This window comes from Eleutherodactylus coqui, chromosome 2 (genome assembly GCF_035609145.1).
Source record: "Eleutherodactylus coqui strain aEleCoq1 chromosome 2, aEleCoq1.hap1, whole genome shotgun sequence".
NCBI classification, from domain to species: Eukaryota; Metazoa; Chordata; class Amphibia; order Anura; family Eleutherodactylidae; genus Eleutherodactylus; species Eleutherodactylus coqui.
The window spans coordinates 84,573,967-84,599,533 of record NC_089838.1 but is presented as its reverse complement, the minus strand read 5'-3'; the positions used below and the strand labels follow the sequence as shown (position 1 = coordinate 84,599,533).

Here is a 25,567-nt window from a genome sequence, read left to right as displayed (position 1 = left end):
TTTTTGAGAAACAGTCTACAACTGTTTAGGATAGTGGTGAACTTCTGAGACTTAGGTAGATCGGTGATAAAAATCTACCGATACAGGCAACCACGGACGTTAAGGCACCGGTACCGGTCTCAGAGGCCCCTCCGAACAACGACGCCGACTTTTATTGCGTGCACAGACAGAGCATCCCTTAACAAAGTCGCGGATCTCCCGAGACATGCCTGGCCACCAGTAGTGTCTAGTACAAAGATCCAGAGTCCCCTGAACCCCCGGATGGCCTGCGAGAACAGATGAGTGAGACTCTTCAATGACTCTGAGACACAAGGTCTCTGGCACAAACCATCTACCTTACGGCACCCCCAAGGTAACGTCCTGCTGACAATTTTGTAGATGACGAACGAGATCAGATTCTACAGCTGCCACCACCACCCCAGGTGCCAAGATATTCTCAGGAGCCACTGTCTCACTTTCCGGCGAACCGAAACTCGTGAGAGGGAATCTGCCTTCACATTCTTCTCCCCTAAAATATGTAACAGCGAGATATACCAAGTTTTTATGATCAGTATACACGGTAATAGGATGCCTTGCCCCTTCAAGATGGTGATGCCACTCTTCTAGAGACCACTTAATCGCCAATAACTCACGATTACCCACGTCGTAGTTACATTCCACCAAACTGAACTTCAGCGAGAAGAACGCACATGGACTATACCCAGATCTCCGCTGACTTCCTAAGACAATACAGCCCCCACCTCAGACGCATCGACGTCAATGAAGAACAGTCGCCGTACGTCAGGCTGTATTAGCAGCGGGGTAGCAGTAAACGGGGGCATTACAAAGTCCGAAGGGCATGACTAGACATTCAAAATTTCTGAACGAGGTGTTGAATTCGGTCTTCCACTCATCTCCCTTTCGGATGCAAATTAAATAGTAAGTTCCCCTTAAGTCCAATTTGGAAAACCAGTGGGCCCCTATCACCTGATTCAATAAATCAGGAATCAGGGGCAAGGAACACTGGTTCTTCACTGTAACTTTATTCAAAGCCCGATAATCCACACAAGGCCTCAATGTCCCATCCTTCTTCTCTACAAAGAAGAGACCTGTCCCGCAGGGGAACTGGACAACTTGATTTGTCGTTTGGCCAGAGACTCTGAGATATAGGGCTTAAGGGCTTCATGTTCATGCCCAGGCAAATTAAAAATGGCTCCCCTAGGGATGGGACTGTCGGGGATCAAATCAATACCACAGTCCCACTCCGTGTGGGGAGGCAAAGTCTCAGACAGTTTCTTGGAAAATACGTCATGAAAATCAAACAAATACTCAGGAATAAGTATGTTATCTGCTGAACACATGGATATAGTAGCTAAGTGACTATGACAGGACAACCCCCAATGTGTCAATTCCTGAGTGGACCAATCAAATCGGGGATTGTGCAGTGCCAATCAAGGCATATCAAGCACTACATCAATGGACATCCACGTCGGATTCTCTGAATGGAGAACACCCTCAGTGAACTGTAAAACGGGAGTCCTCCATTGTACAACCCCTGCAGACAGAGGGGTGGAATCAATACTAGTGAAGTGTATGGGAATTTTTAATGCTGAGAATTCAGTAATCAGAGGTCTGACAAAACTTAAACTAATCAAATTGGCGGCAGCACCCGAATCAATAAAAGCTTGACCGGACCGAGTGAAATTTCAGAAGCCAATCTGACAAGGCACCAACAACTTAGGGAGTACCTTTGATCCTAGGTGATCCTCCCAAAAATCGCCTAGGATCTGAAGTTTTCCGCCAATTCGGACTGATGTTGTAGACATTTCTGAGGACAGGCCGCTACACGATGTACAGCTTTCCCACAATAGAGGCAGAGATGATGAATCATCTGGAACCATCACCGTTCCTCGGGACTTAGCTGGTCCACTTTCATAGGCTCGGCACCAGACGTTGGCATGGGAGAAGTTGGAGCGTGTCTGTTGGATTCCCTAGCGTTACGGGCCTGACGTTCCTCTTTTCTAGATCTCAGCCTCCTGTCAGCTTTAACCGCCAATTCCATCGCATCATTGAGTGTCACAGGAGCGGGATGGGAAATGAGTAGATCCTTGACAGCATCAGAAAGACCCAACAAAAACACATCTTTAAGGGCGCTATCGTTCCAAGAGGTTTCACCTGCATACAGTCTAAATTTAGAGCAATAGTCCTCTACCCACTGCTGCTCCTGACGTAGAGATGTGAGATGAGATACCGCCAAACCCACACAGTCCGGCTCATCAAAAATACCTCCAAGTTCCCGAAAAAACGAATCAACTGACTGTAGGCAAGCCGAATTCTTGGGTAAGGAGTAGGCCCATGTCTGAGGGAACCCCGGGGCCGCATGCGAAAATACAATCTACATGCCTGCTGAAAAACAAAAAAATTGCTCCTCTCTCCTGAAAATACCTCAGGAAAAGGACACTTGGGCCCAGGAATAGAAGGGACGGCAGAAACATGCACTAACTCCCACTGCTCCTGGGCCACCATACGACCGAACAGGTCTTGGATCACGTCCACTAAATCCTGCAACTGACTTGCGAGGGTATTCATGGCCTCCATTGGAGAGCAATTTTAAGGGCCAGTTATTATGTTACGGTATACTACTGTTGATACGCCAGCCTGGGTGCCCTAGATCTCACCCACAACCCCTGTCCCTGCCTACTTGCCTCCACTCCTGGCTAACCCCAGGCCAGCAACTGGGAGGCAGTCCCTACTCTCACTAGGGACCGAAAAAGGGACGCTGGCGTACCAGGATGGTAAGGGTAGAACACCGACAGAAAGAACACGAACAATACTAAGCTGAACTGAGGCAGATGGTAAAACCTTGTGCATAATAGCAAGTATAGCAGACAAGCTGACAGGAGCTGGAGACCAACAGAGGCAAACTAGCTAGCACACTGAGGGAAACCAATAACTGGCCTAGGGGCGGAGAGAGGGAGACAGCCAACTCCCAACAGATTACAATAAAGGGGAGCTCATGCACGGCAGCTGCACTAACGGGTGTCTGCGCACACGGAGCCACCCACGCCGGCCAGACACCCGCACCCGCGGCGGCCGGACAACAAGCCGGGAGGACGCACCCTGACCGTGGGACCCCGCACACCGCCGCCCCGGGAGGACCAGCAACCACCGCATGGTAACATATAAACTTTGTATTAAGAGTCTAACTTTGGCTTGAAGGAATGCTGCCTTCCAATAGCTGGCACTGTGGAGGTATTATTCCATCTCCCTTATTTGCATATTACCCAGAGGAGCATGAATGGCCTTATAAGTCTCCTCACTTACGGTCTAGGTGCGCTTAAGGAGAGAAGATAGCGTTTCTGTCCTTCAGAAATGCATTGTGCTCCAGTAGTTAATATTGACAGTGGTATTTAATACTTTAATGAGTTCTTTGGTTACAAATTGACTTGTTAAAGTCAGAGCCAAATGTGTTAACACAATAAAACAAATGGTATTTACCAATCCTCAGCCTCAGCAATCCAGCAGTGTAGCCCCATGATTCTCCCAGTCTCTGTTGACAGGCCCCGAGCCACTCCAATATCTGACACCGGTAAAACGGTGTTCATACCAAATCCCTCAAGAAGGAAACATATTCTGGGGAGTTTTGCAATTCCAACCAATAGTAGCAAGTCTTAGAAAATCTGACATATGAGTGGATGCAAGCTCTTCCATATGCATTATATCTTTCATTTTGGAGAGCCACAGGGAAAGTGAGGCGATGTTCTCCTTCCTAAGCAGGCGGGATACAAGACTTTGTGGTCTTCAGCAGATGATGCAAAATCGACCGCTTGTAATGAGATAAGGGAACTGGACCTTGTCACAAACAAGGGCCAGGACCTTACATGACCAAAGAAAGAAGACTTCTGCTTCCCCACATCTCCAACACATTGAGTCGGCTGTAGGAAAAAGTGTGTACAATCGAGTAGGGCCCCTTTATCAATGTGATAGAATTTTGTAGTTGGCCTCTTGAACCCAAGAGCCAATGGACACTTAATAGACAAGAATAAAAATTCACTGACGTTGAGCCAGAAATAGGAACACGCCCAGATCAGCTGGTTATATTGGATTCTATCAGGTTTTCATCATGTTGTCTGATTTTTCCAAACAGTGGCGCTGCTTGCTCTTCTATTTCTTTTTTGCATTTATGATGGTAATCGTGAACTCTTCAGGAGGGATGAGTGAAAAGGAGGAAAGAAGACTGATAACTGGAGAAAGAAGCATTTTAACTTAATAAAACATATTGCAATGTTTTTATATGCCTTTTTTCTATTGATTTATGTAAGGTTTATTGAAAGATCATTGACCATTTAAAGGGAACCTGTCTTGACCTTATTGCCACATGAACTACATTATAGGGCTCAAAGGTCAGGCAACAGGTAGTCCAGGGAATGCTCTTTCATACTCATCTGACACCCAGTACCTGCGCTGTGTCACTGCAAAGTTGACTCTTAGCAGCCCGATCTGTGCGTGCACCCCCCCCCCCCCCCCATTCATCTCTATGGGAGAGCATGCACACATAGCGGGCTGAAAAGAGTCACCCAGTATGCTCATACCTTGTACTTCACAGGGACACAATGCTGGAAAATGAGTATGAAACATCACTCCCTGGATTCCCCATTCCCTGACATTTGAGCCCCATAGCATAGTTTATGGAGCTCCAGTTGTATGACAGCTTCCATATAAGGGTACGTTAATGGGCTTTTCCAAGATCTATGCTTTATATAAAATCTAGTTCTCCTGAAATAAAATAACATATAGGCTTATGCTCCCCTCTCTGTGCCCTTGCTGTGTCCCAAATTGCCACTTAGTCCTGCTCCTACAGTTTGTCTACAGGCCACAGCCCCACCCAGTTTATGGAATGCCACAAGAGTTTTAGCCAATGACAGAGCTCAGGCTTGATCGCCGAGCTCTGTCATTGGCTGCAGAGCCTCTAACGTCCCGTAAACAAGTTGGGGAGACACAGTGGAGAGGTGGCTATAAGCCGATTTGTTGTTTTATAGCATGGGGGTGGATTTTATGTCAATCATACATCTCAGAAAACTCCTTTAACAAAGCAAAAATTTCAATGTGCAGCAAAACCTGGATATATTAAAATAATCCACCACAAATAAGCTAAATAAAGTCTCCATTTGATCAGGTTTCCATTCATATCTAGTATTTGTGCCAGACAAAATTGCATGGTTGACCAACTTGACCACATTTTTTTGGACTTTTGGATCAAGTCCTTTCTCTGTGACTGGGTATCTATTATCTTGCCCTGCTGAGTTCAGCAGTGAAGATTATGCTGCTGACACCCTACACGATTTCAACTTGACCACACTGTCATTCTTCTTGAACTTGCCAAGAACACAGAAGTTGACTTCTTCCTTCCTTTTCTATTTTTATCTGGAAGAAAATAAAGGGGGTGGGACTTAGATGAGGGGTGGGGCTTAACATTTTTTGTCTCCTGTTGCTCACAAAGTAGTGGGGGAAGGCTCCTTCTGTACCAGTTGTCTTGCAGCCAAAAATAAGACAACGAGAAGGAGTGGGTGGTAATGTCTGCTTTGCCTAGGATTGAAGAGACAAGAATTTTTGATATATTTCTCAGTTTTGATTGCATTATCAGATAAGCTTAAATGAAAGGAGAGGATTAATGGAGAAATTTCTGGGATTTTTTTATTCTTTTCTTTTAATATATTTTGTAACCCTCTAATTGTTTATGTATGATGCGGAAGTATAGAATGAGTTTATAAATGATCCTTGCATAGATGTACCTGTTCAACATCACAGATTATGCTGATAAAATGTTTTTCTTTAAATTATTGTGTGTATATATATATATATATATATATATATATAAATAATGTAATACGCTTTGCATTGCTATTAACCTGCACCCTCTGTATTGAACTTGCAGAACCAGATTTGTCTCAGCCACCATGTTACGAAGAGGCATTGCTCATGGCAGAACCACCACCGCCCTATAGTGAGGTCCTGACTGACACACGAGGTATCTACAGGAAGATCCTCAGTCCTTTCCTCTCTGTTCAGGATGAGCTTGTGAAGCCAGAACAACCCCTGAGCCATAAACAACATCTGGCGGGACCACCCCATACGCAACCACTTCCAGGTGCCCTAAGTTCACCAGTTTCAACGAATCCTCCTCAAGAAGCACAGAGGATGAGACGACCATCTTGGTCAGGTTCTGAAATTGGAAGTGGGGGTTTACACAGACTGCCTAGGGGCTGCCAGCTGATCTTCCCAATACCTCTTCTGGGCAGGACTACAGCTGTTTGAAACAACATGTACGGTTGGATCATATATCTTATAATTGCTGTGGTCCAAAGACGTTAAGTAGGGAACTGGGTGGACTGTGAATATCACAAAAAGACCATGTAGAAACTTAGATGACCAGGGTTTAAATTCCATTAGAACCCTTTTAAATCACACAAAACTTTCTAAAAACAAATCAGATGCACTATATTTGTTTCACGGACACTGTGGATTTTAAAGGACCCCAAAAGTGCATCACGTATGCTTGTACAGCTTTCTGGGAACACACGTTCAGCTTGAACCTGATTTTGAGGATGTTCATGTTCTACTCTAAGAAGACTTTACAAACTGAAAGCCATCTTTATTTAATTATTTATTTATTTATACTTTTCAGTTGCACTTTTGGTGGGATTAAAGTTTGGCAGCCGTTGTGTATATTGGAGCTGCTGACTAACTCATGGGGTTCATTTCTGTATGTTGTACATACTGTGTCTCTAAAGAAGATTATGTTCTTCATAACAAAATGTTCAATACATTTAATCTGAAAGGGCTTCACATTGAACAATTTCAAGTTGTGATGTGTACAGTAAATGATAAAATTACATGTCATGTGCCAAGTCAACGCTATGGATGCTAAAAAGTGACCTGTCCAGTGATACGGAAGATAAAGTTTAATTTTATATTATTCATATTTTAAATCATGATTCCGTAGATTAACATTGGATAGCAATTAGATTCTTCATCGCTTTTCTTACATAGGAAAAAAACGACTGAAATAAAGAAAAATGAAATAGTAAGTGTAAAAAGACAAAAGTAGTAGCATCGTGCTGTTAGTAGGCGCTCTATACTTTAAAGCGTAGCTAACTTTTCATTAGGCATTTAGCTGTCCTAGCACCTGAGATGTTAGGCCGTTTTCTTAGTTGTTGGGAAGGAACTGTCTTCACAGGGTCAGCCTCTTTGCACTCACAGAGCTCTCGGAGCTGCAGTTAGTGTGTACGCAATCTCTGCCTCTCCTGACCTGCTATCTGCAGTTATCTTAATGTTATCGTCATTATATGGCTCCCGTTTCCTGTGGGCAAAGCAGCATCATTCTAATTGGACTGATCTTTATTATCTGCTTTACTAGGTCTTGAGTTCTTGCATGGTCACTGCATATATAGAGGTCTTTGTATATGCACTATATGCAAACACACAAGACATAGTAAAGCAGTTAATAAAGAGTAGTTGCAGGCTAATTCCGCTATTGTGACATAGCAGGTCGGGAGAGGCAGCGATTGTGTACACATTGTGAGTGCAGGGTAGCTGAGCCTGTGAAGACAGCCCCTACCCCAAAGAAACAGCCCCGTCGCAGGTGTTAGGGAAGCTAACTGCCTAAGAACAAGCAGTGGTTTGCAAAGGAGCTGCACTTCAGTCTTGAATTTCAGTGGTAAAACAAAAATATATTTTAACGAAAGTATATTGCAAGAATGATGAGACACACGCAGGCTATTAAATGAGCTTAAGTTGTCTGAAAAGTTAGGTACACTTTAAAACTAGATTATTACTACACACTATGATTTTAAAGGGGTTGCACCAGAATATAAAATCATCCCTAATCCGCAGTGTTTTCGGGCTGTGTGCTGTCTGTGTAATTCCATGGAAATAAAACGATTCCATTATAGCCTATGGGGCTATACAAGTGGATGTTTTCATATGGCCCCATGAAAAGACTCATGGCATGTTCTTTTCCTGTCTGTGTCATGTTGTAACATGTATGCTATCAACTTTACTAAGCTTGACATCAAATTTTCATGAGAGCAGGCAGCCATGTTGTATCTTGCTATAATGTTCAGGTGTGGTTGATTCACTTTGAGGCAGTCTTAACAAACATTTATTCAATCGATTGTCACCTTTCATGGCAAAACTTGTGAAAACTTGTGTCATTTGGGAGTGTGAGGGCACGGCAAAATTGCCATAGTAAAAGTTTATAGTGTGTCTTCCTGAAAACTGATGTATTGAACAATTAGCCAATCTAAAAGTTTGCTACATGTATCTAATCATCCGAGGTTGTCTTTAAAATGACCAAATATCTGACATGTATTTCCTGGCCAACACACATTTTGGTGCCTTAAAAATTAGACTTGTTCTTGAATATATTTCGGGTGCCGATTTCTGAAATAGCACCAATTTTCCTTTATCAATGTTAGTTTGGAGATACAGCATCACCACAATATATGCTGCCCTAACCGGTAGGCCCTCAAACTTCAGGTCCAACTATTTCAGCCTATTACGCCCCAATTTTAATCTAGAGGTTGGCAAAAAGAGAAACCCCCAATGAGGTAGAAGCCAATTTACCTCATTTAACGGAAAAAATCCCTTTCTGACTCTAATCTGGCAATCGGAATAATCCCTGGATCACCGACCCTTCTAAAGTAATTAGTGCTATAACATGTAATATTGTAACACTAAAGAACGGCGTCCAGGCCCCTCTTGTACTCTTTTCTCGAATTCACCATCATGTCGTCAAGCAGATCTTACAGTACCTTTCTATGTTGGTGTAGAAGCCTTCTTTCCTCTAGACATAGAGGGGCCCTCTTGTTACAGTCACAGTCCTGAGCATAAATAGATGATGGGAGAGATCTCTGTATTGTCCCCCCATATACTTATACATTATTATTAGGTCGCCTCTCAGCCGGCTTTTTCTAAACTAAAAAAACCCAATATTGATAACCTGCCTACACCTCTTTTGATGCACACCATGATCCCATTTGCCTTGGCAGCAGCTTCCTGACACTGGTTGCTCCAGTTAAGTTTACAGTTAACTAAAATCCCCAAGTCCTTTTCCATGTCAGTGTTACCCAGTGGTTTCCCATTTAGTGTGTAATGGTGACATGTATTTCCCCTGCCCATGTGCATAGCCATACATTTATTAGTGTTAATCCTCATTTGCCACTTTTCTGCCTCCAACTTATCCAGATCCATTTGCAACTGTATTCTGTCCTGTTGTGTTAATTACTTTACATAGTTTTGTATCATCTGCAAATACTGATATTTTACTGCACAATCGTACCAGATCATCTATATATATAAAGACGAAAGCCCTCACTGACTGACTGACTCACTGACTGACTCGCCAAAAGTTCTCCAACTTCCCGATGTCGTAGAAACATGAATTTTGGCGCAAGCATAGATTATCTCCAAAATAGGAAAAGTAATTGGGTCCCAACTCGATTATTCAATTCTAGCGCAAAAGAATTGGCATCGAAATTTTACTTACATAATCTAAATCTCTCAGTTCCCAATGTCATAAAAACTTCAAATTTGTCAGGAGCATTGATTATGTCATAAATAGGAAAAGCTAATGGGTCCCAACATGATTATTCAATTCTATGCGCAAAAGAATTAGCGTCCAAATTTTACGTACGGAATCTAATTTTCTCACTTTCCGGTGTCATAGAAACTTGAACTTTGGCACGAGCATTGATTATGTCATAAATAGGAAAAGCTAATGGGTCCCAACTCCATTATTCAATTCTATGCGCAAAAGAATTAGCGTCCAAATTTTACATGCAGAATGTAATTTCTTCCCTTTCCGGTGTCATAGAAACGGGAAATTTGGCACGAGCATTGATTATGTCATAAATAGGAAAAGCTAATGGGTCCCAATTCCATTATTCAATTCTATGCGCAAAAGAAATAGCGTCCAAATTTTACGTGCGGAATCTAATTTTCTCACTTTCCGGTGTCATAGAAACGGGAAATTTGGCACGAGCATTGATTATGTCATAAATAGGAAAAGCTAATGGGTCCCAATGCGATTATTCAATTCTATGCGCAAAAGAATTAGCGTCCAAATTTTACGTACGGAATGTAATTTTTTCACTTTCCGGTGTCATAGAAACGTGAAATTTGGCACAAGCATTGATTATGTCATAAATAGGAAAAGTTTATAAGCCCCAACTCGATTATTCAATTCTAGCGCAAAAGAATTGGCGTCAAAATTTTACATGCGGAATGTAATTTTTTCACTTTCCGGTGTCATAGAAACGTTAAATTTGGCACGAGCATTGATTATGTCATAAATAGGAAAAGCTAATGGGTCCCAACTCGATTATTCAATTCTATGCGCAAAAGAATTAGCGTCCAAATTTTACGTGCGGAATGTAATTTCTTCACTTTCCGGTGTCATAGAAACGTGAAATTTGGCACGAGCATTGATTATGTCATAAATAGGAAAAGCTAATGGGTCCCAACTCCATTATTCAATTCTATGCGCAAAAGAATTAGTGTCCAAATTTTACGTGCGGAATGTAATTTCTTCACTTTCCGGTGTCATAGAAACGGGAAATTTGGCACAAGCATTGATTATGTCATAAATAGGAAAAGTTTATAAGCCCCAACTCGATTATTCAATTCTAGCGCAAAAGAATTGGCGTCAAAATTTTACGTGCGGAATGTAATTTTTTCACTTTCCGGTGTCATAGAAACGTGAAATTTGGCACGAGCATTGATTATGTCATAAATAGGAAAAGCTAATGGGTCCCAACTCGATTATTCAATTCTTTGCGCAAAAGAATTAGCGTCCAAATTTTACGTGCGGAATGTAATTTCTTCACTTTCCGGTGCCATAGAAACGTGAAATTTGGCACGAGCATTGATTATGTCATAAATAGGAAAAGCTAATGGGTCCCAACTCCATTATTCAATTCTATGCGCAAAAAGAATTAGTGTCCAAATTTTACGTGCGGAATGTAATTTCTTCACTTTCCGGTGTCATAGAAACTGGAAATTTGGCACGAACATTGAATATGTCATAAATAGGAAAAGCTAATGGGTCCCAACTCCATTATTCAATTCTATGCGCAAAAGAATTAGCGTCCAAATTTTACGTACATAATCTAAATCTCTCACTTACCAATGTCATAGAAACATGAAATTTGGCACAAGCATTGATTGTGTCATAAATAGGAAAAGTTAATGGGTCCCAACTCGATTATTGAATTCTAAGCGCAAAAGAATTAGTGTCCAAATTTTATGTATGTAATCTAATTCTCTCACTTCCTGATGTCATTTTATATAAAGAAAGCGTCGCATGGTTACCTCCACGTGGTGTTTTCTGGGTAACGCAGAGAACTATGCAAAATGGTGAACATATCTTTTTCCTCAGTATCTCTAAAGTAACCACGACTTCATAAGATTTTCCATGTGAACACCAGATAAACACCAGTACCAAATTAACTCGGGCGAAGCCGGGTATATCAGCTGGTTAATAAATATATTCAAAAGAATAGGGCTAAAACTGCCCCCTGCGGTACCCCACTAGTAACAGTGATCCCCTCCAGTACTGCCCCCTGTGGTATCCCACTAGTAATGGTGACCCAATCAGAGTATGTACCATTTATAACCACCCTCTGATTCCTATCACTGAGCCAGTTACCCACTTACACACATTGTCGCCCAGACCAAGCATTCTCATTATATATATTAACCTTTTATGCAGCACAGTATCAAACACTTTGGAAAAGTCCAGATACACAAGATCCAATGACTCTCCACGGTCCGGTCTAGAACTTCCCTCCTCGTAGAAGCTGATCAGTTTGGTTTGGATGTAGCGATCTCTCATAAACCCATGTTGATAAGCTATTATACAGCTATTTTCCTTGAGGTCCCCCAGGATAGCATCTCTTAGAAACCCTTCAAAGATTGTACCCCCAATAGAAGTAAGACTTACCGGCTTGTAGTTTCCAGGTTCACATTTCGACCCCTTCGTAAATATTTGCACCACATTTGACATGCACCAATCCAGTGGAACAGACCAGGTTACTATAGAGACCTTAAATATAAGAAACAACTGTCTGTTTATCACATTACTTAATTCCCTTAGAGCCCAGGGCCGTATGCCATAGAGACCCAAAGATTTGTCCATATTAATCCTTTTTAGGTGGATCTGCACTTCTTGCTGGGTTAGGCCGGGCTCTCACGGCTGTAAGCAGAATCCACTGGGGGCCTCCAACAACGTATTACAGCTGTGAGCATACGGCCACGGAAATTGTACTGTGCATGATCACATAGGCGATGTTATAAAGTACAAGCAGAATTACCCCGCTTTCCACAGGTCTATTTTATGTAACTGCTTTTTTTTTGCGTTTGTGATTTAAAACTTAATTTGCTACTGATATAAAAACCAACATACAAAAGTATAGGCTGTTCAGGGCAAGCAAAGAAAAATGGCTGGGTTGTTATGTGCAGAAATTTGACGGTTCATCGGTGGCACCCCAAAGGTATTTTAATTACAAGGGTTGTCCAGTTACAACCCAGCATCAATAGGATGCCTTGTATTAAAATAATAAAGTGAACTATACCTACCACTCCTCTGCCACAGGGATCCAGCTGGGGTCCCAATGATTCCTATGACATATAATGTCAGAGGAAACAAGGAACTGTTGAAGCCAATGAAAGGCTGCAGCATCACTGCTAGTTCTCCTGGCATCGACGCTCATATCCTGAGTGCCATGGTAATGCCAGGAGTTCAGGAAAGCGACGCTGCAGCCTCTCATTGACAGCAGTCGTCACCTGATTTCCTATGACATCTTTTGTCACAATCACTGGGACCACAGCGGTGCTGCAGCGCTGGAGCTCAGGGACCATGGATGGGTAAGTAGAGTTCACTTTATTATTTTAATATAGATTGTGTTATTAAAGCGGTTATGCTTAGTAGTAACCAGACAACTTCTTAAAGATTTGCATTTGTATGCTGATTTTTGGGGAGTATGTCAAAAATGGTAAGTCCTAGAGAGCTGAAACCCAGTCTAAAACCTTCTTAAGCATCTGATTAACCTAACTGGCAAATTTAGTGTAGATTGATGCAGTCGTTTGGCCATGCATTAAGAACAGACAACAGAAATTCACTTTCATATAGTATATATGAAAAAAAGATTATAGGACTTTCTGGAGTGGGACCTACCAGTATAGTTCCATTAAGGCTCCAGCTGTAATCTGCCATCATGTGGGTATTCCATCTTCCCTGGTATCTCTCTTCCATAGGTTTCGTGTCTTGATGGAATCTTTCCCCTTGCTCCTCACTGAAATCACCAAGGTTTTCTGGAAAGCAATCAAAGTGCTGTGAAGGTGGTGGATCTTGATGCTCATGTAACAGTCAGGATTTCTAAACTAGAAGAGCATGTCCTCTACTAATGTAGAGTGCTTGTTTGGCTTATCTTTGCCAAGAAAGCTCTTGCCAACTAGATTAAACAAAGAGCAGGCACTAGACTCAACCGTGTCCACTGAATTTATGAGTCATTTACGAGTTGTCAAATTTGAAGACCTTAAGAAAACCTGCTTTGAGTTTTGCCATGCTCAGACCAGGGAATGTATGTGATACGTAATCAAAAATTCTAGACAGTGTAAGAAATTAGAATGAAGGTGTTGTCTAATAAGTAACCCAATGTTCCTTATAATTCATAAATGACACCAAAATGTCTACAGAATATTGCTTTGTAAAAGAAAATGCTTAAATGTTGGCTAGAAATATAAGATGTTAGGAAGTTATGCCATTTCTTACTGTATCTCCAAAGCTAGAGCTGATAGGGCAAAACTGGTTCTATTTTTGTAATCGGCTCCCCAAATATCCCTAAAAATAGGTCTAACTTCCATAGCACCAAATAAACAATTAAAATGTATTGGGCTGTGTTATTTATTAGATGAAAGTACCTATGCGCACAAAGTCTGCCTCATCGTAAGAGGGTCCTCTAAACTGTACAATATGTTATGCTGTAATGACACCTACCTCAGGTGAAATTTGATGGCATAGTGAAATACGGGCAACACTGTAAGTGGTAGCTGGCATGAGTTTTATTCACAGAACAGATGTCAGACAGCATGATAAGTAGGTCCATCACTTTTGCTATGGCTGGCAAGTTCTCCGGATCTTGGGGGATGAGCTGGACAGCTTAGAAGAAGATGACCCCTTGAACACAGTAGAGACGAAGGCCATTATACAAACTCCTGGATCTTTCTGTAGGACAGGGTAACATGACCAAGTTCCAGGGACTCTCCAGGAGAATAAGGCATCATATGCAGAAGAACATTTTGCTCTAGCAAGAACTTGTGTCTTGCAGGACAAGCGTGGACAACTCTCCTTTTCTTTAGATCTGTCACTGAAGGGCAGATCCACTTGGGTAGCAAGATAAATGAAATCATTCAAAGAGGAGGGGATATCTCACCCAGACAGTTCATCGTTAATATGGGGGGACCACACTTGACCAGAACTTGAACTGCAAGCAGGGGCTTAGCTATACAGGGTGCAGGGCAGCAGTTGCTACTGGGCCCTGGAGCCTTAGGGGGCCCAAAGGCCCCTCTATCACCAGTATTATAAACAGCACATAGTACGTAGGGGCCCTGTTATAGTTTTTGCATCATCGCCCAAGAGCTTCTAGTTACGCCTCTGCCTGCAAGGCTTCATTATTTCATGATAAATCTGATGCTAATGTGCAGAATTTGATAATATATTGTCCGATTGTGGAAGCACCCAGTCGCTGGCGCAGTAGGGCAGAAGCAGTGGAGGTGGCACACATGATACGTCAAAAATCATCCAGAAAGTAACAAGAAAATTTTGCAGTGAAGATACAACTGATCATTGCGTTCTCATAGAGGTGTTGCCCCGGCCAGGGACTTTATCAGTGTGCAGTGAAACTACATAAGCAATCTTCTCCCGGTCTGATGGAAGCAGAGGAGCACAGAGTTCCAATTGGATATGGCGCTGATTCAGAAATTCCCAACAGATCTTTGGGTTACCATCATCTGGAAGGCATAGTTTAAACCCAAAATCTAAAGGTGACACATGCATTCTGAAGTGCATCCATGACAATAGACTTACTTTAGTGACTGGAAGAGTTCTCACTAACATTACTAATGAGATCCTGGATGTCCATGGACCATGGGGTCATCTGTCCTGCTTAGATCCATGGCCTGAGTATACAGTTGTGCTGTAACGACACCTACCTCGGGTGCTATTATTTTGCGGATCTTCTTTCAAAAAGGTAATGCACTGCTTGTATGTGAAGAATCAAAGCCTTTATTGTAGAAGTGTCAGATCATCAGTTACACAGAGAGGACGCGTTTCGGTCTGTGTAACTGATGATCTGACACTTCTACAATAAAGGCTTTGATTCTTCACATACAAGCAGTGCATTACCTTTTTGAAAGAAATTCCGGATGAATAATCATGACGGACTGTACGACTGCTCTGCCTCTGAACAAGGAGATCAAGCCGGTTACTGAAGCAGGGTTGGATGGAACGAGGTGGTGAGCGCTTTTTTTCTTATAGTCTATTTTGCGGATCTTAGGAACCACTTTCAGAGGGGTGATAATGGTGTGGCTACCAGCACAGATGGTCAGACAAGACTTGACGTAGCAGAGCCAGACTGGTAATTCAATGGTGTATCACAGCCAGGCTGGTAACTGGACAACGTAGCAGAGCCAGGCTAGTAGCTGGACGATTTAGCAGAGCCGGGCTAGTAACTGGACAGTGAAATAGCACAGGGCTGGCAACTGGATGATGGCAGAGCTGTGCCAGTGACAGAATGATGCAGCCGAACCGATCAGGAAACAGTTTGATGTAGCTGAGCCAAGAAGTTATCGGGCAAGGATGGGTTACAAAAGGTGACCGGGTTCAGCAGTTAACAGAAGCAGACCGAGGATCAACTGCATTGGTACTCAAGCAAGGCATGACTGAAGTCCCAATGTTTAAATAAAGTAGGTAAAGTGTTAATTAGGAACCACTATGGCAACAGAAACCTAAGACCAGAAGGAAATATCTATTGAATTGCCACAGTAGACCATAGCACATTATCAATACATGCTTGTGGAATCATAGAATGTCCTGGCTAAGACCCCAGGGGCATTCAAGGAAGTTCCAGCGACAAAGTGCAACCAACTTATCCAACTATTTCCCATTAACTTTCTTTTTCTCATAATGCTGTGCTCATGGAGAATGCAAGAGCTATCGGACATGGAAGATTGTTCTTCGTCTAGCTTTCCTGCCTGCAGTAATCAAGGCAGGTTTATAAGCCTCATGACAGCCTCCAGCAATGATCAATCTGAGAGATTAATAAAACTATTTATGAGACTATACTTCACATTTTGTGCATTTGCTTCAAAACTAGTTATTTTCAAATTTGGGTGGTGGGTGTGCTTTAAAGGTGACTCATCCCACAAAGAGTAGATTTTGTTTCTGGTAGGTATGAGTGCAAATAGATGAAACTAAACTGATAACGCAATTCCTGGTGTATTTGCTTCAGATTTTGCGTATGGTACAATGTGATTTTCTCAGAAAAGTGTGTAATCTGCAATGAAAACCAAATCTAGTTTAACTGAAGGCTATTTCAGCAGCATACATTTTTAGCTACATGTAATCATAGCAGCTATTGTTGACCGATCCTCATCCATTCCAGTGAGCACATAACTTCTTATGAGCTGTTCACGGTGGTCTTGGTGGACACCCACCAATCTGCCATTGACAACCTACGCCAAGGATAGGTTATCAATAGTTTTGGACCACAAAATGCCTTTATACCCTTTCCCCTACAGGACGTATATGTACGTCCTGAGTGGGAAGGGATTTTTGTGGATTGACGTACATTTACATCATATGGATGGTGAAGGCTCAGTTGCTGAGCCCATGTCATCCATAGTGGGAGCTGGCTGTAACTGACAGCCAGCCTCCTGCTGTAAAGCAGGGATCGGCAAGAATACCACTCCCTTTCCTTAAGTCCTTACATGCAGCAATCAATGTTGGTTGTGGCATGTATAGAGTTCATTGAGGGAGGGAGCTCCATTAGTGACATCATTGGTCCTCCACTATTGAATCACGGAGGGCCAGTGGTTTGTCATGCAAACTGAAGGCCTAACAGTGGCCTCCGGTTCTGCCATAGCAAGTACAAGCAAGGAAATCACATAATATACTGCAGAAATGACTCATTGCATTACCTGAGTGATTGTAAGGTTAGCGGGTTCAAAATCCCTAAAGCAACATAAAAAAGTGAAAAAGACAGTAAAAAAAGTAACATAAAAGAGTTTTAAAACCTTTTTGCACTTTTCCCTATTTTTTGTTTTAAAAAAAATAAATAAGCCATATGTTTGGTATTGCTGCATTCACAGCAACCTGTACAAGAAATTGAAAAACACTTTATCTTGCACAGCAAACACTATAAAAAGTGCAAATGAGCCAAAATGCTGTTTTTTTCATTTTTCCTCCCCAAAAAAAACACAATAAAAGTGCTAAAAAAGTAATGTGTACCCTAATATAATACGTGTCAACAAAATACCCACGACAAAATAAAAGAATTGTGGGTAATTTTGATATTGTCGTAATCATACTTATCCACATAAAATAGCTATCATGTCATTTATACCACATTGTGAATACCAAAAAAAAAATGGAAGAATCGATGTGTTTTTTCACCCTGCCCGCCCAAAATCAGTATAAATGATGCAATATATTATATGTATCACAAAGTGGTACCAATGAACACTACAGCTCCCCACTCAACAAACACTCATATGGCCATGTCGACAGAAAAATAAAAAAGTTCTGGCCTTTGAAACGTGGAAATCCCTAGAAAATCCCCCCAAATCGTCACATCCTTAAAGGGGTTGTCCCGAGGCAGCAAGTGGGTCTATACACTTCTGCATGGCCATAATAATGCACTTTGTAATGTACATTGTGCATTAATTATGAGCCATACAGAAGTTATAAAAAGTTTTATACTTACCTGCTCCGTTGCTGGCGTCCTCGTCTCCATGGTGCCGACTAATTTTCACCCTCCGATGGCCAAATTAGCCGCGCTTGCGCAGTCCGGGTCTTCTTCTTTTCTGAATGGGGCTCCGTGTAGCTCCGTGTAGCTCCGCCCCGTCACGTGCCGATTCCAGCCAATCAGGAGGCTGGAATCGGCAATGGACCGCACAGAAGCCCTGCAGTCCATGGAGACAGAGGATCCCGGCGGCCATCTTCAGCAGGTGAGTATGAAGACGCCGGACCGCCGGGATTCAGGTAAGCGCTGTGCGGGTTGTTTTTTTAACCCCTGCAGCGGGGTTGTCTCGCGCCGAACGGGGGGGGGGGTTAAAAAAAAAAAAAAACGTTTCGGCGCGGGACAACCCCTTTAAGTACTAAGCAGTCCTTAAAGGGAGTCTGTCAGCTCAAACACGCTGTCCAAACTGCAGCCACCATGTTGTAGAGCTGGAGGAGTTGAGCAGATAGAACTGAATTCGACTTGTCTACCATTGTGAAGGCACTCAACCCTGACATCACCATGTGTAGCATCTACATCCTCTATAGCAGGCTGCAGCAGGGGCGTAACTATAGGGGATGCGGTTGCACCCGGGCCCAGGAGCCTTAGGGGGCCCATAAGGCCTCTCTTCTCCATGTAGGGAGCCCAGTACTATGAATAAAGCATTAGAGTTGAGGGACCTGTTACAGGTTTTGCATTAGGGCCCAGGAGCTTCAAGTTACGTCTCTGGGCTGCAGTATATAATACAGTGTGATTACTTTTTTGTGCAGTATGGCAAGTGCTGTGAAAGAGAAATTCCTTCTTTCTAGGTTGCCCCTACAATTTCATAGGTTTCTGATCTTCTGACTTTCCCCATCCCTTCTTATCATTTTTTTCTTTTTTTAAGTAGGCTTTAATAGTAAGAGTGACAAAACCTACACGACTGCTCAAGGAAAAGCACCTCTAATTCAAGAGCCAAAAAGTAGAGGACACACACTCAATTGTATAACAAAGAGTATAGAGTAGTTTTATTTGATCACAATTTATAATATAGCAGTACAATGTCTTATATCAGATAAAACTGGAGAAATCCATAAGGCAAAAGATGCGAAAGTCTTTCCTCCATCCACAAAATGCATCCACCTAATAACCTCTCTCACATGGATATGTTATACATATGTGCCAGAAGGGATGATAATAAAGTAGAACATTAGTATATCATAAACTTTCCAAAAAAAGCACCATGATATAAAGTCACAAATGTGATTCAAATACCTCAAGACAGCTCAATGCCATAACATCTAGTACATGTATGGAAGATAGGCAAAAATACTACAGTCATAGAATTCATCTATATGTGAAGATTCACTACTTTCTCTATTTGAGGGTAATTGTTCTCAAGGGCACATGTATACAGTATGTATATACAGGCACACCATATGGCTGCCATGGGACCCTTGGAGAGAAGTAATCCAACCCCAGTGGAGATATTCCTTTTTGTTGTTGGGAAATGTCATATTCTTATTTTCAGAGGATTTGTGTTGGGCAAGAGAATTGGCCCTATGGTAAAGGTGTAAAGGGAAAACAAAACTATGGTAATAGGGGGCCTGTTTTAATCTTTGCTATGGGTTCCATCTCTTGCATTTAGGTCACTGATGGCTGTCATTTTGACGTAATATAGTGCCAGACATTGTGTGTTCATACTCATGGTAAGATTTAGTATATAGTCAGGTTCAGATTCAGCATAGTTGACATCAACCAAGTATGGCTATGTGTCAGATCAGTCTAATTACATTACATTTGGTCTATTGGTTTGCAGGTATTTTTTCTACATTAAGTATTTTGGTGGTATATAGTGGAGTAGATCACATTGTCTTTTCCCACTGATTCCCATTTCTCCAGGCTTTTAGGTTGGCACATAGCTGTGTTACGGACGCGGACCTCCAATGGGAACATGGAATGGAATCGGGAAAAGTGTATGCCAAGGTTGCATCTTATCCCCTGCATTGTTCAACCTGTATGCAGAGATGATTTTGAGCCAATGTAATTTAGAACCAACATCAGAATCAAGATCAGTGGAAGAAACATCAACAATCTAAGATATGCAGATGATACAAGCTTGCTGGCAAAGAGTCAGGAGGATCATGAACAACTGATACTAAAAGGTAAAGAAGGAAGTGAAAAAGCAGGCCTATACTTGAATGTCAAGAAAACTAAGATCATGACATCAGTCAAGATCGACAATGAAGAAATTAAAGCAATTCAAGACTTCACCTCCCTCGCATCAAAAATCGACCACAATGGAGAATCAGGACCCGAAATAAAATGATGAATCATGCTGGGTTGCAGCACAATGTTAAGTATGAATAAGATCTGGAAAAACAAATACATAAAGCATTGCAACTAAATGTCAGATAGTCAAAGCAATCATCCCTCCAACCACAACTTATGACTGTGAAAGTTGGACATTGAATATGAACTAATACATTAGAAAGGTCGATGATGCTTGGAATGGTCAGCGGCAAAAGAAGACCTCTACAGTACGCGTCAGCTTGATACTATCAAAGCCGAAACCAACATTAAAATGGTTAAACTAAACAGAAATGCTTAGAGAGGGCTGATCCATAAAGTGTCCGAGAGTCAGCTCCGACTAAACGGATACAGATACATTTTTCCACATGGGTTATATGGATGAAATGAACATAATAGGTGTAGGATTAGTCACAGCCCTTTTGTCTTGTATGACATTTTCTTTAAACACCAGAAGCCATTCTGGTAAGACATACGTAGTATTACGCAGAGAGCTATGACCGATTCCATGAAGTCTTTAGCAGCAATTGTGCAGTTAAAAAGGACTGAATTTCTTATGTTGCATTATTATTACCGTTGATTTTCACTTCGAAGACTTTGATATGAAACCCACACCATTGCTCAGTGACTCATTAGGAAGAAACAAAAATAAAAGACTGTTTTGCCTGCTCATCTTGCAGAACACATCTGAAAGGTCCCTATGAGCAATTGGTAAGTGGCATAATGTAGAAGATGGGAACAGGAAACTAAATGTCTCAGTGAGAATGTGTCTGACACATCACAGTTTTGGGTTCTCTAAATAAATAGTGAGAAGTGGTTTGAAGTTCAGTAATGAAAAACATCACAAACCCCCAATCCAAGGTTTGTAATAACAACATAATTCATTTGTCTCCATGAACTTTAGTTTCTTCATCAGGCTTTTTATATTCAGAAAAGCGCCTACTAAAAAGCTTATATAATAGCAAGAAACTAAAGTACTTGAACAAAAGAGACTTGAAGAAAACCTGATCATGGTGTGCTTCTCAGGGTGGATAAAAACCCGCTTGTTAGTTAGAAAGCTCATGTCCGTTTCTGTTAATGTAGGCTGCCAGTTGTACTGCTTTCTATTGAAACCCAATTAGGAGAAGCCAGCTACTTCCTACATTATAGATATGAGTATGGAACTGTAATTTTTTGCATCTAACTGGAAACAGAAGTAAAAGAAACCACATGATTTTGACCCACTCTTCCCTCTCCCCACCTAAAAAATACAAACATTTCTATGACTATACAAAACTGTAAGTTACAAACAAGTCCCTATATTTTCAGAGCTTCATGACGTTTTAGAAATACCATGCAATGATGTCACTTGTTTCTTTCATTTTACACAAACGTACCGTCTCCATTACTTGCAGTGGCAAGAACCATGAACACGGAGGTGTATCTTGACATTCTGGACAATAATGTGCTACAGACAATGTGGTAATACGCTAGGAATGGTCGGCCATACTTCCAACAAGACAGCGCACCTCGTCACAAATCCAGCACTATTTTACATTGGTTAGAGGATATGGATGTTCCACAATTAGATTGTCAGCACAGAGTCCCAACCTGAACCCTACTGAAGATCTTTGGGATGAACTGGAACATCAGGTCAGGAAATATGAACAGTGTCCTTCTTTAAGAGAAATCGCCAGATGTTTGCAGGATGAATGGAGGATATAGCAGCTGAAGTGTATCAGATATTAGTAGAAAGTATGCCCCAGAAAATGTCGGATGTCAGTAGAACCAAAGGAGGCTCCACTAAGTATTAACATATGTAAATAAATATTACATTTGATTCTTGCTCAGGTGTCTAATTAGTGTAGATATGACACCAGAACCCAACTTACTTCATAGATACAGTAACATAAACAAGCTTACTTCATACAGTAAAGCCTCATGCACATGGGTGGATTTGCATTGCAAAATCCGCAGAGGGATTCCACCTCCGGATTCGGCAGGGAATCCAGCCCATAGCATTCTATGACAAACACGATTTTCTGACTACAAGTGAAAATCGATTGCAATTTACCGCACGCGTGAGAGAAATCGCAGCATGCTGCAATTTTGTACGGGCTCCACACGGTTGGCTTCCATCTAAATCAATGGAAGCCGTCCATCCTGAGGCCATTCTGCCATCATTATTGCAGAATGGTCACGGCAGCAGCGTTATGGCCATTGCGACAATGTTGCGTACTCTGTACTGCACATGTGCGTCGGCCGTCACATCAGCAGCAGAGGAGAAGTAAGCAGGGTTCACCGGCCGGGCACTGTGTCAAACTCTGCTGCAGGAATCCTGCATGCGTGGTCCGACCCGTCTGTGTGCAGGCGGCCTAACAGAACCAAGATTATTACATAGACACAATAATAGATCCAAGCTTACTAACTATATACAACATCAGAACCAAGCTTGCTACATTTATACAGTAGATACCAAAACAGAACCAAGCTTACTACATAGATACAATACATGACAAAGCTTACTATATAGATATGCTAACACAAGCAGGATAATCATATAGATAAGGTATCAGAAACAATGTAGTAAGCTTGGTTCTTGTACTGTATATACGCAATAAACCTGGTTTTGGTACTGTATCTATGTAGTAAGCTCGGTTCTATTACTGTATCTGACCGAAACTATTTGCAAGCTACAAAGTTACCACATTGACTCACTGCTCTTACAGTAAAGAACCCCCTTCTATGTGTGTAGAAACTTTTCCTCTAGATGTAGAGGGTGCTCCATAGGTTACAGTCACAGTCCTGAGTATAAATAGGTGATGTGAGAGATCTCTGTATTGTTCACTTATATATTAGGGTGACTACTAGAGATGAGCAAGCACCAAAATGCTCGGGTGCTCGTTGCTCGAGTCGAGCTTTCCGCGATGCTCGAGAGTTCGTTTTGAGTAATGAACCCCATTGCAGTCAATGGGCGACTCGAGCATTTTTGTATATCGCCGATGCTCGCTAAGGTTTTCATTTGTTAAAATCTGCAAAACCTACAAAAGTAATGGAAACAACACAGAAACGGATAGGGCAGGCGAGGGGCTACATGTTGGGCTGCATCTCAGGCTCCCAGGTCTCACTATTAAGCCACAATACTGGCAAGAGTGGGCCCCCCCCCTAACAATTTTTACTTCGGACAAACCCTCATTAGCAAGGCACACCTTAGCTAAGCACCACACTACCTCCAACAAAGCACAAGCACTGCCTGCGGGGCACACCACTGCCTCTTCTCCTGGGTCACATGCTGCCCAACCCCCCCCCCCCCCCCGCACGACCCTGCGTCCGCAGCACACACAAAAGTGTCCCTGCGCAGCCTTCAGCTGCACTCATGCCACACGCTGGCCTCATAGCCACACCACCCTCATGTCTATTTATAAGTGCGTCAGCCATGAGGAGGAACCGCAGGCACACACTGCAGAGGGTTGGCACGGCCAGGCAGCGACCCTCTTCAAAAGGGGGGGGGGCGACAGCCCACAATGCTGTTCAGAATTGATAATACATTGACGTTCGATCTTCATTCCAATCCTGTGCCACCTCCGTCAGTAGCTGCAAACGTGAGCATAAAGGGGACTCAGGTGCCAGACCAGCACTTTTACACATCTCCACAATGCAGCAATACTCGGTGTGGGAAGTATGTGAGTGGGCCCTGGGTCAGCCTCTGTCCCAGCAAACACCTTGTGTGGCCCAAGGTGCTGCGAGTGACATAGCAATGGGGACTCCATGTGTCCACAAACTACTCATTCTGTTTGGGTGTCGGATACCTCATCGACAACGCAAGGGGTAAACCATCTGCACTCTGCAGCCTACCCAAGTCTGTCAGTGTTTTGGGGACAGACAGGTAAAACAACTCAATGGGAAGTCTGTGTGCACCCACAGCATGGGTGGCTCCCAGGAACCGACAGACGGTACATAAAGAAATCTCATTGCAGTGCCCCGTATAGCTAAGGTTGCGTGAGAAAAAATACATGTTGGCTTCAACCCACACTCCATGCCCTAGTCAGTCTGGGTTTTTTTTTTAAAGTGCCAGGCAGGTACAACTCCGCTATGGGAAGTCTGTGTGCACCCACAGCATGGGTGTCTCCCAGGAACCCACAGACGGTACATAAAGAAATCCCATTGCAGTGCCCCGGATAGCTAAGGTTGCGTGAGAAAAAATACATGTTGGCTTCAACCCACACTCCATTCCCTAGTCAGTCTGGGTGTTTTTAAAAGTGCCAGGCAGGTACAACTCTGCTATGGCAAGTCTGTGTGCACCCACAGCATGGGTGACTAGCAGGAACCCACAGACGGTACATAAAGAAATCCCATTGCAGTGCCCCGGATAGCTGTGGTAACGTGAGAGAAAATACATGTTGGCCTCGGCCCACAATCCATGCCCTAGTCAGTCAGTGTTTTTTGGGGGGCCAGATAGGTAGAACACCGCTAGGGGAAGACTTAGTGCACCCATAGTATACACAGACCCCTGTAATATTCCTATAGCAAAGGTATAAGCTGACCCCAGTAACAGTTATTTATGTTGCAGAAATCTAGGGACACCCCAGTAACATTTCTGTAGTTTCATTATAGACAGACCCCAGTAACATTTCATTAGCAGAAGTATAGGCAGACCCCTGTAAGATTTACGTGCCAGAAGTATAGGCAGACCCCAGTAACATTTTTTAGTAGCAGAAGTATACGCAGACCCCCTAGTAACATTTATGTAGCAGCAGTATTGGCAGACCCCTGTAACATTTCTGTAGCAGCAGTATAAGCAGACCCCTGTAACATTTGTGTAGCAGCAGTATAGACAGACCCCTGTAACATTTCAGTAGCAGCAGTACAGGCAGAGCCCAGTATTAGTAACATTTCAGTAGTAACAGTATAGACAGACCCCAGTAACATTTCTGTTGTAACAGTATAGACAGAGCCGAATAACATTTCTGTAGTAACAGTATAGGCAGACCCCAGTAACATTTATGTAGCAGCAGTATAGGCAGACCCCTGTAACATTTCAGTAGCAGCAGTATAGGCAGAGCCCAGTATTAGTAACATTTCAGTAGTAACAGTATAGACAGACCCCAGTAACATTTATATAGCAGCAGTATAGGCAGACCCCTGTAACATTTCTGTAGCAGCAGTATAAGCAGACCCCTGAAACATTTATGTAGCAGAAGCATAGGCAGACCCCAGTACTATTTTTGTAGCAGCAGTATAGGCAGACCCCAGTACCATTTCTG

At 42.5% G+C, this 25,567-nt stretch overlaps 1 protein-coding gene across 2 annotated transcripts in view; it reads left to right on the top strand.

The window, feature by feature from the left end:
• Window positions 1-6,927, top strand: part of PRR7 (proline rich 7, synaptic) — a 73,780-nt gene extending 66,853 nt beyond the window's left edge. For both annotated transcript variants that reach the window (XM_066591164.1, XM_066591163.1), the window contains exon 4: window positions 5,915-6,927. In XM_066591164.1, the coding sequence (XP_066447261.1) occupies window positions 5,915-6,294 (380 nt within the window). In that variant the 3' untranslated portion in view covers window positions 6,295-6,927. The remainder of the gene's footprint in view (window positions 1-5,914) is intronic.
• Window positions 6,928-25,567: the final 18,640 nt, after the last annotated feature.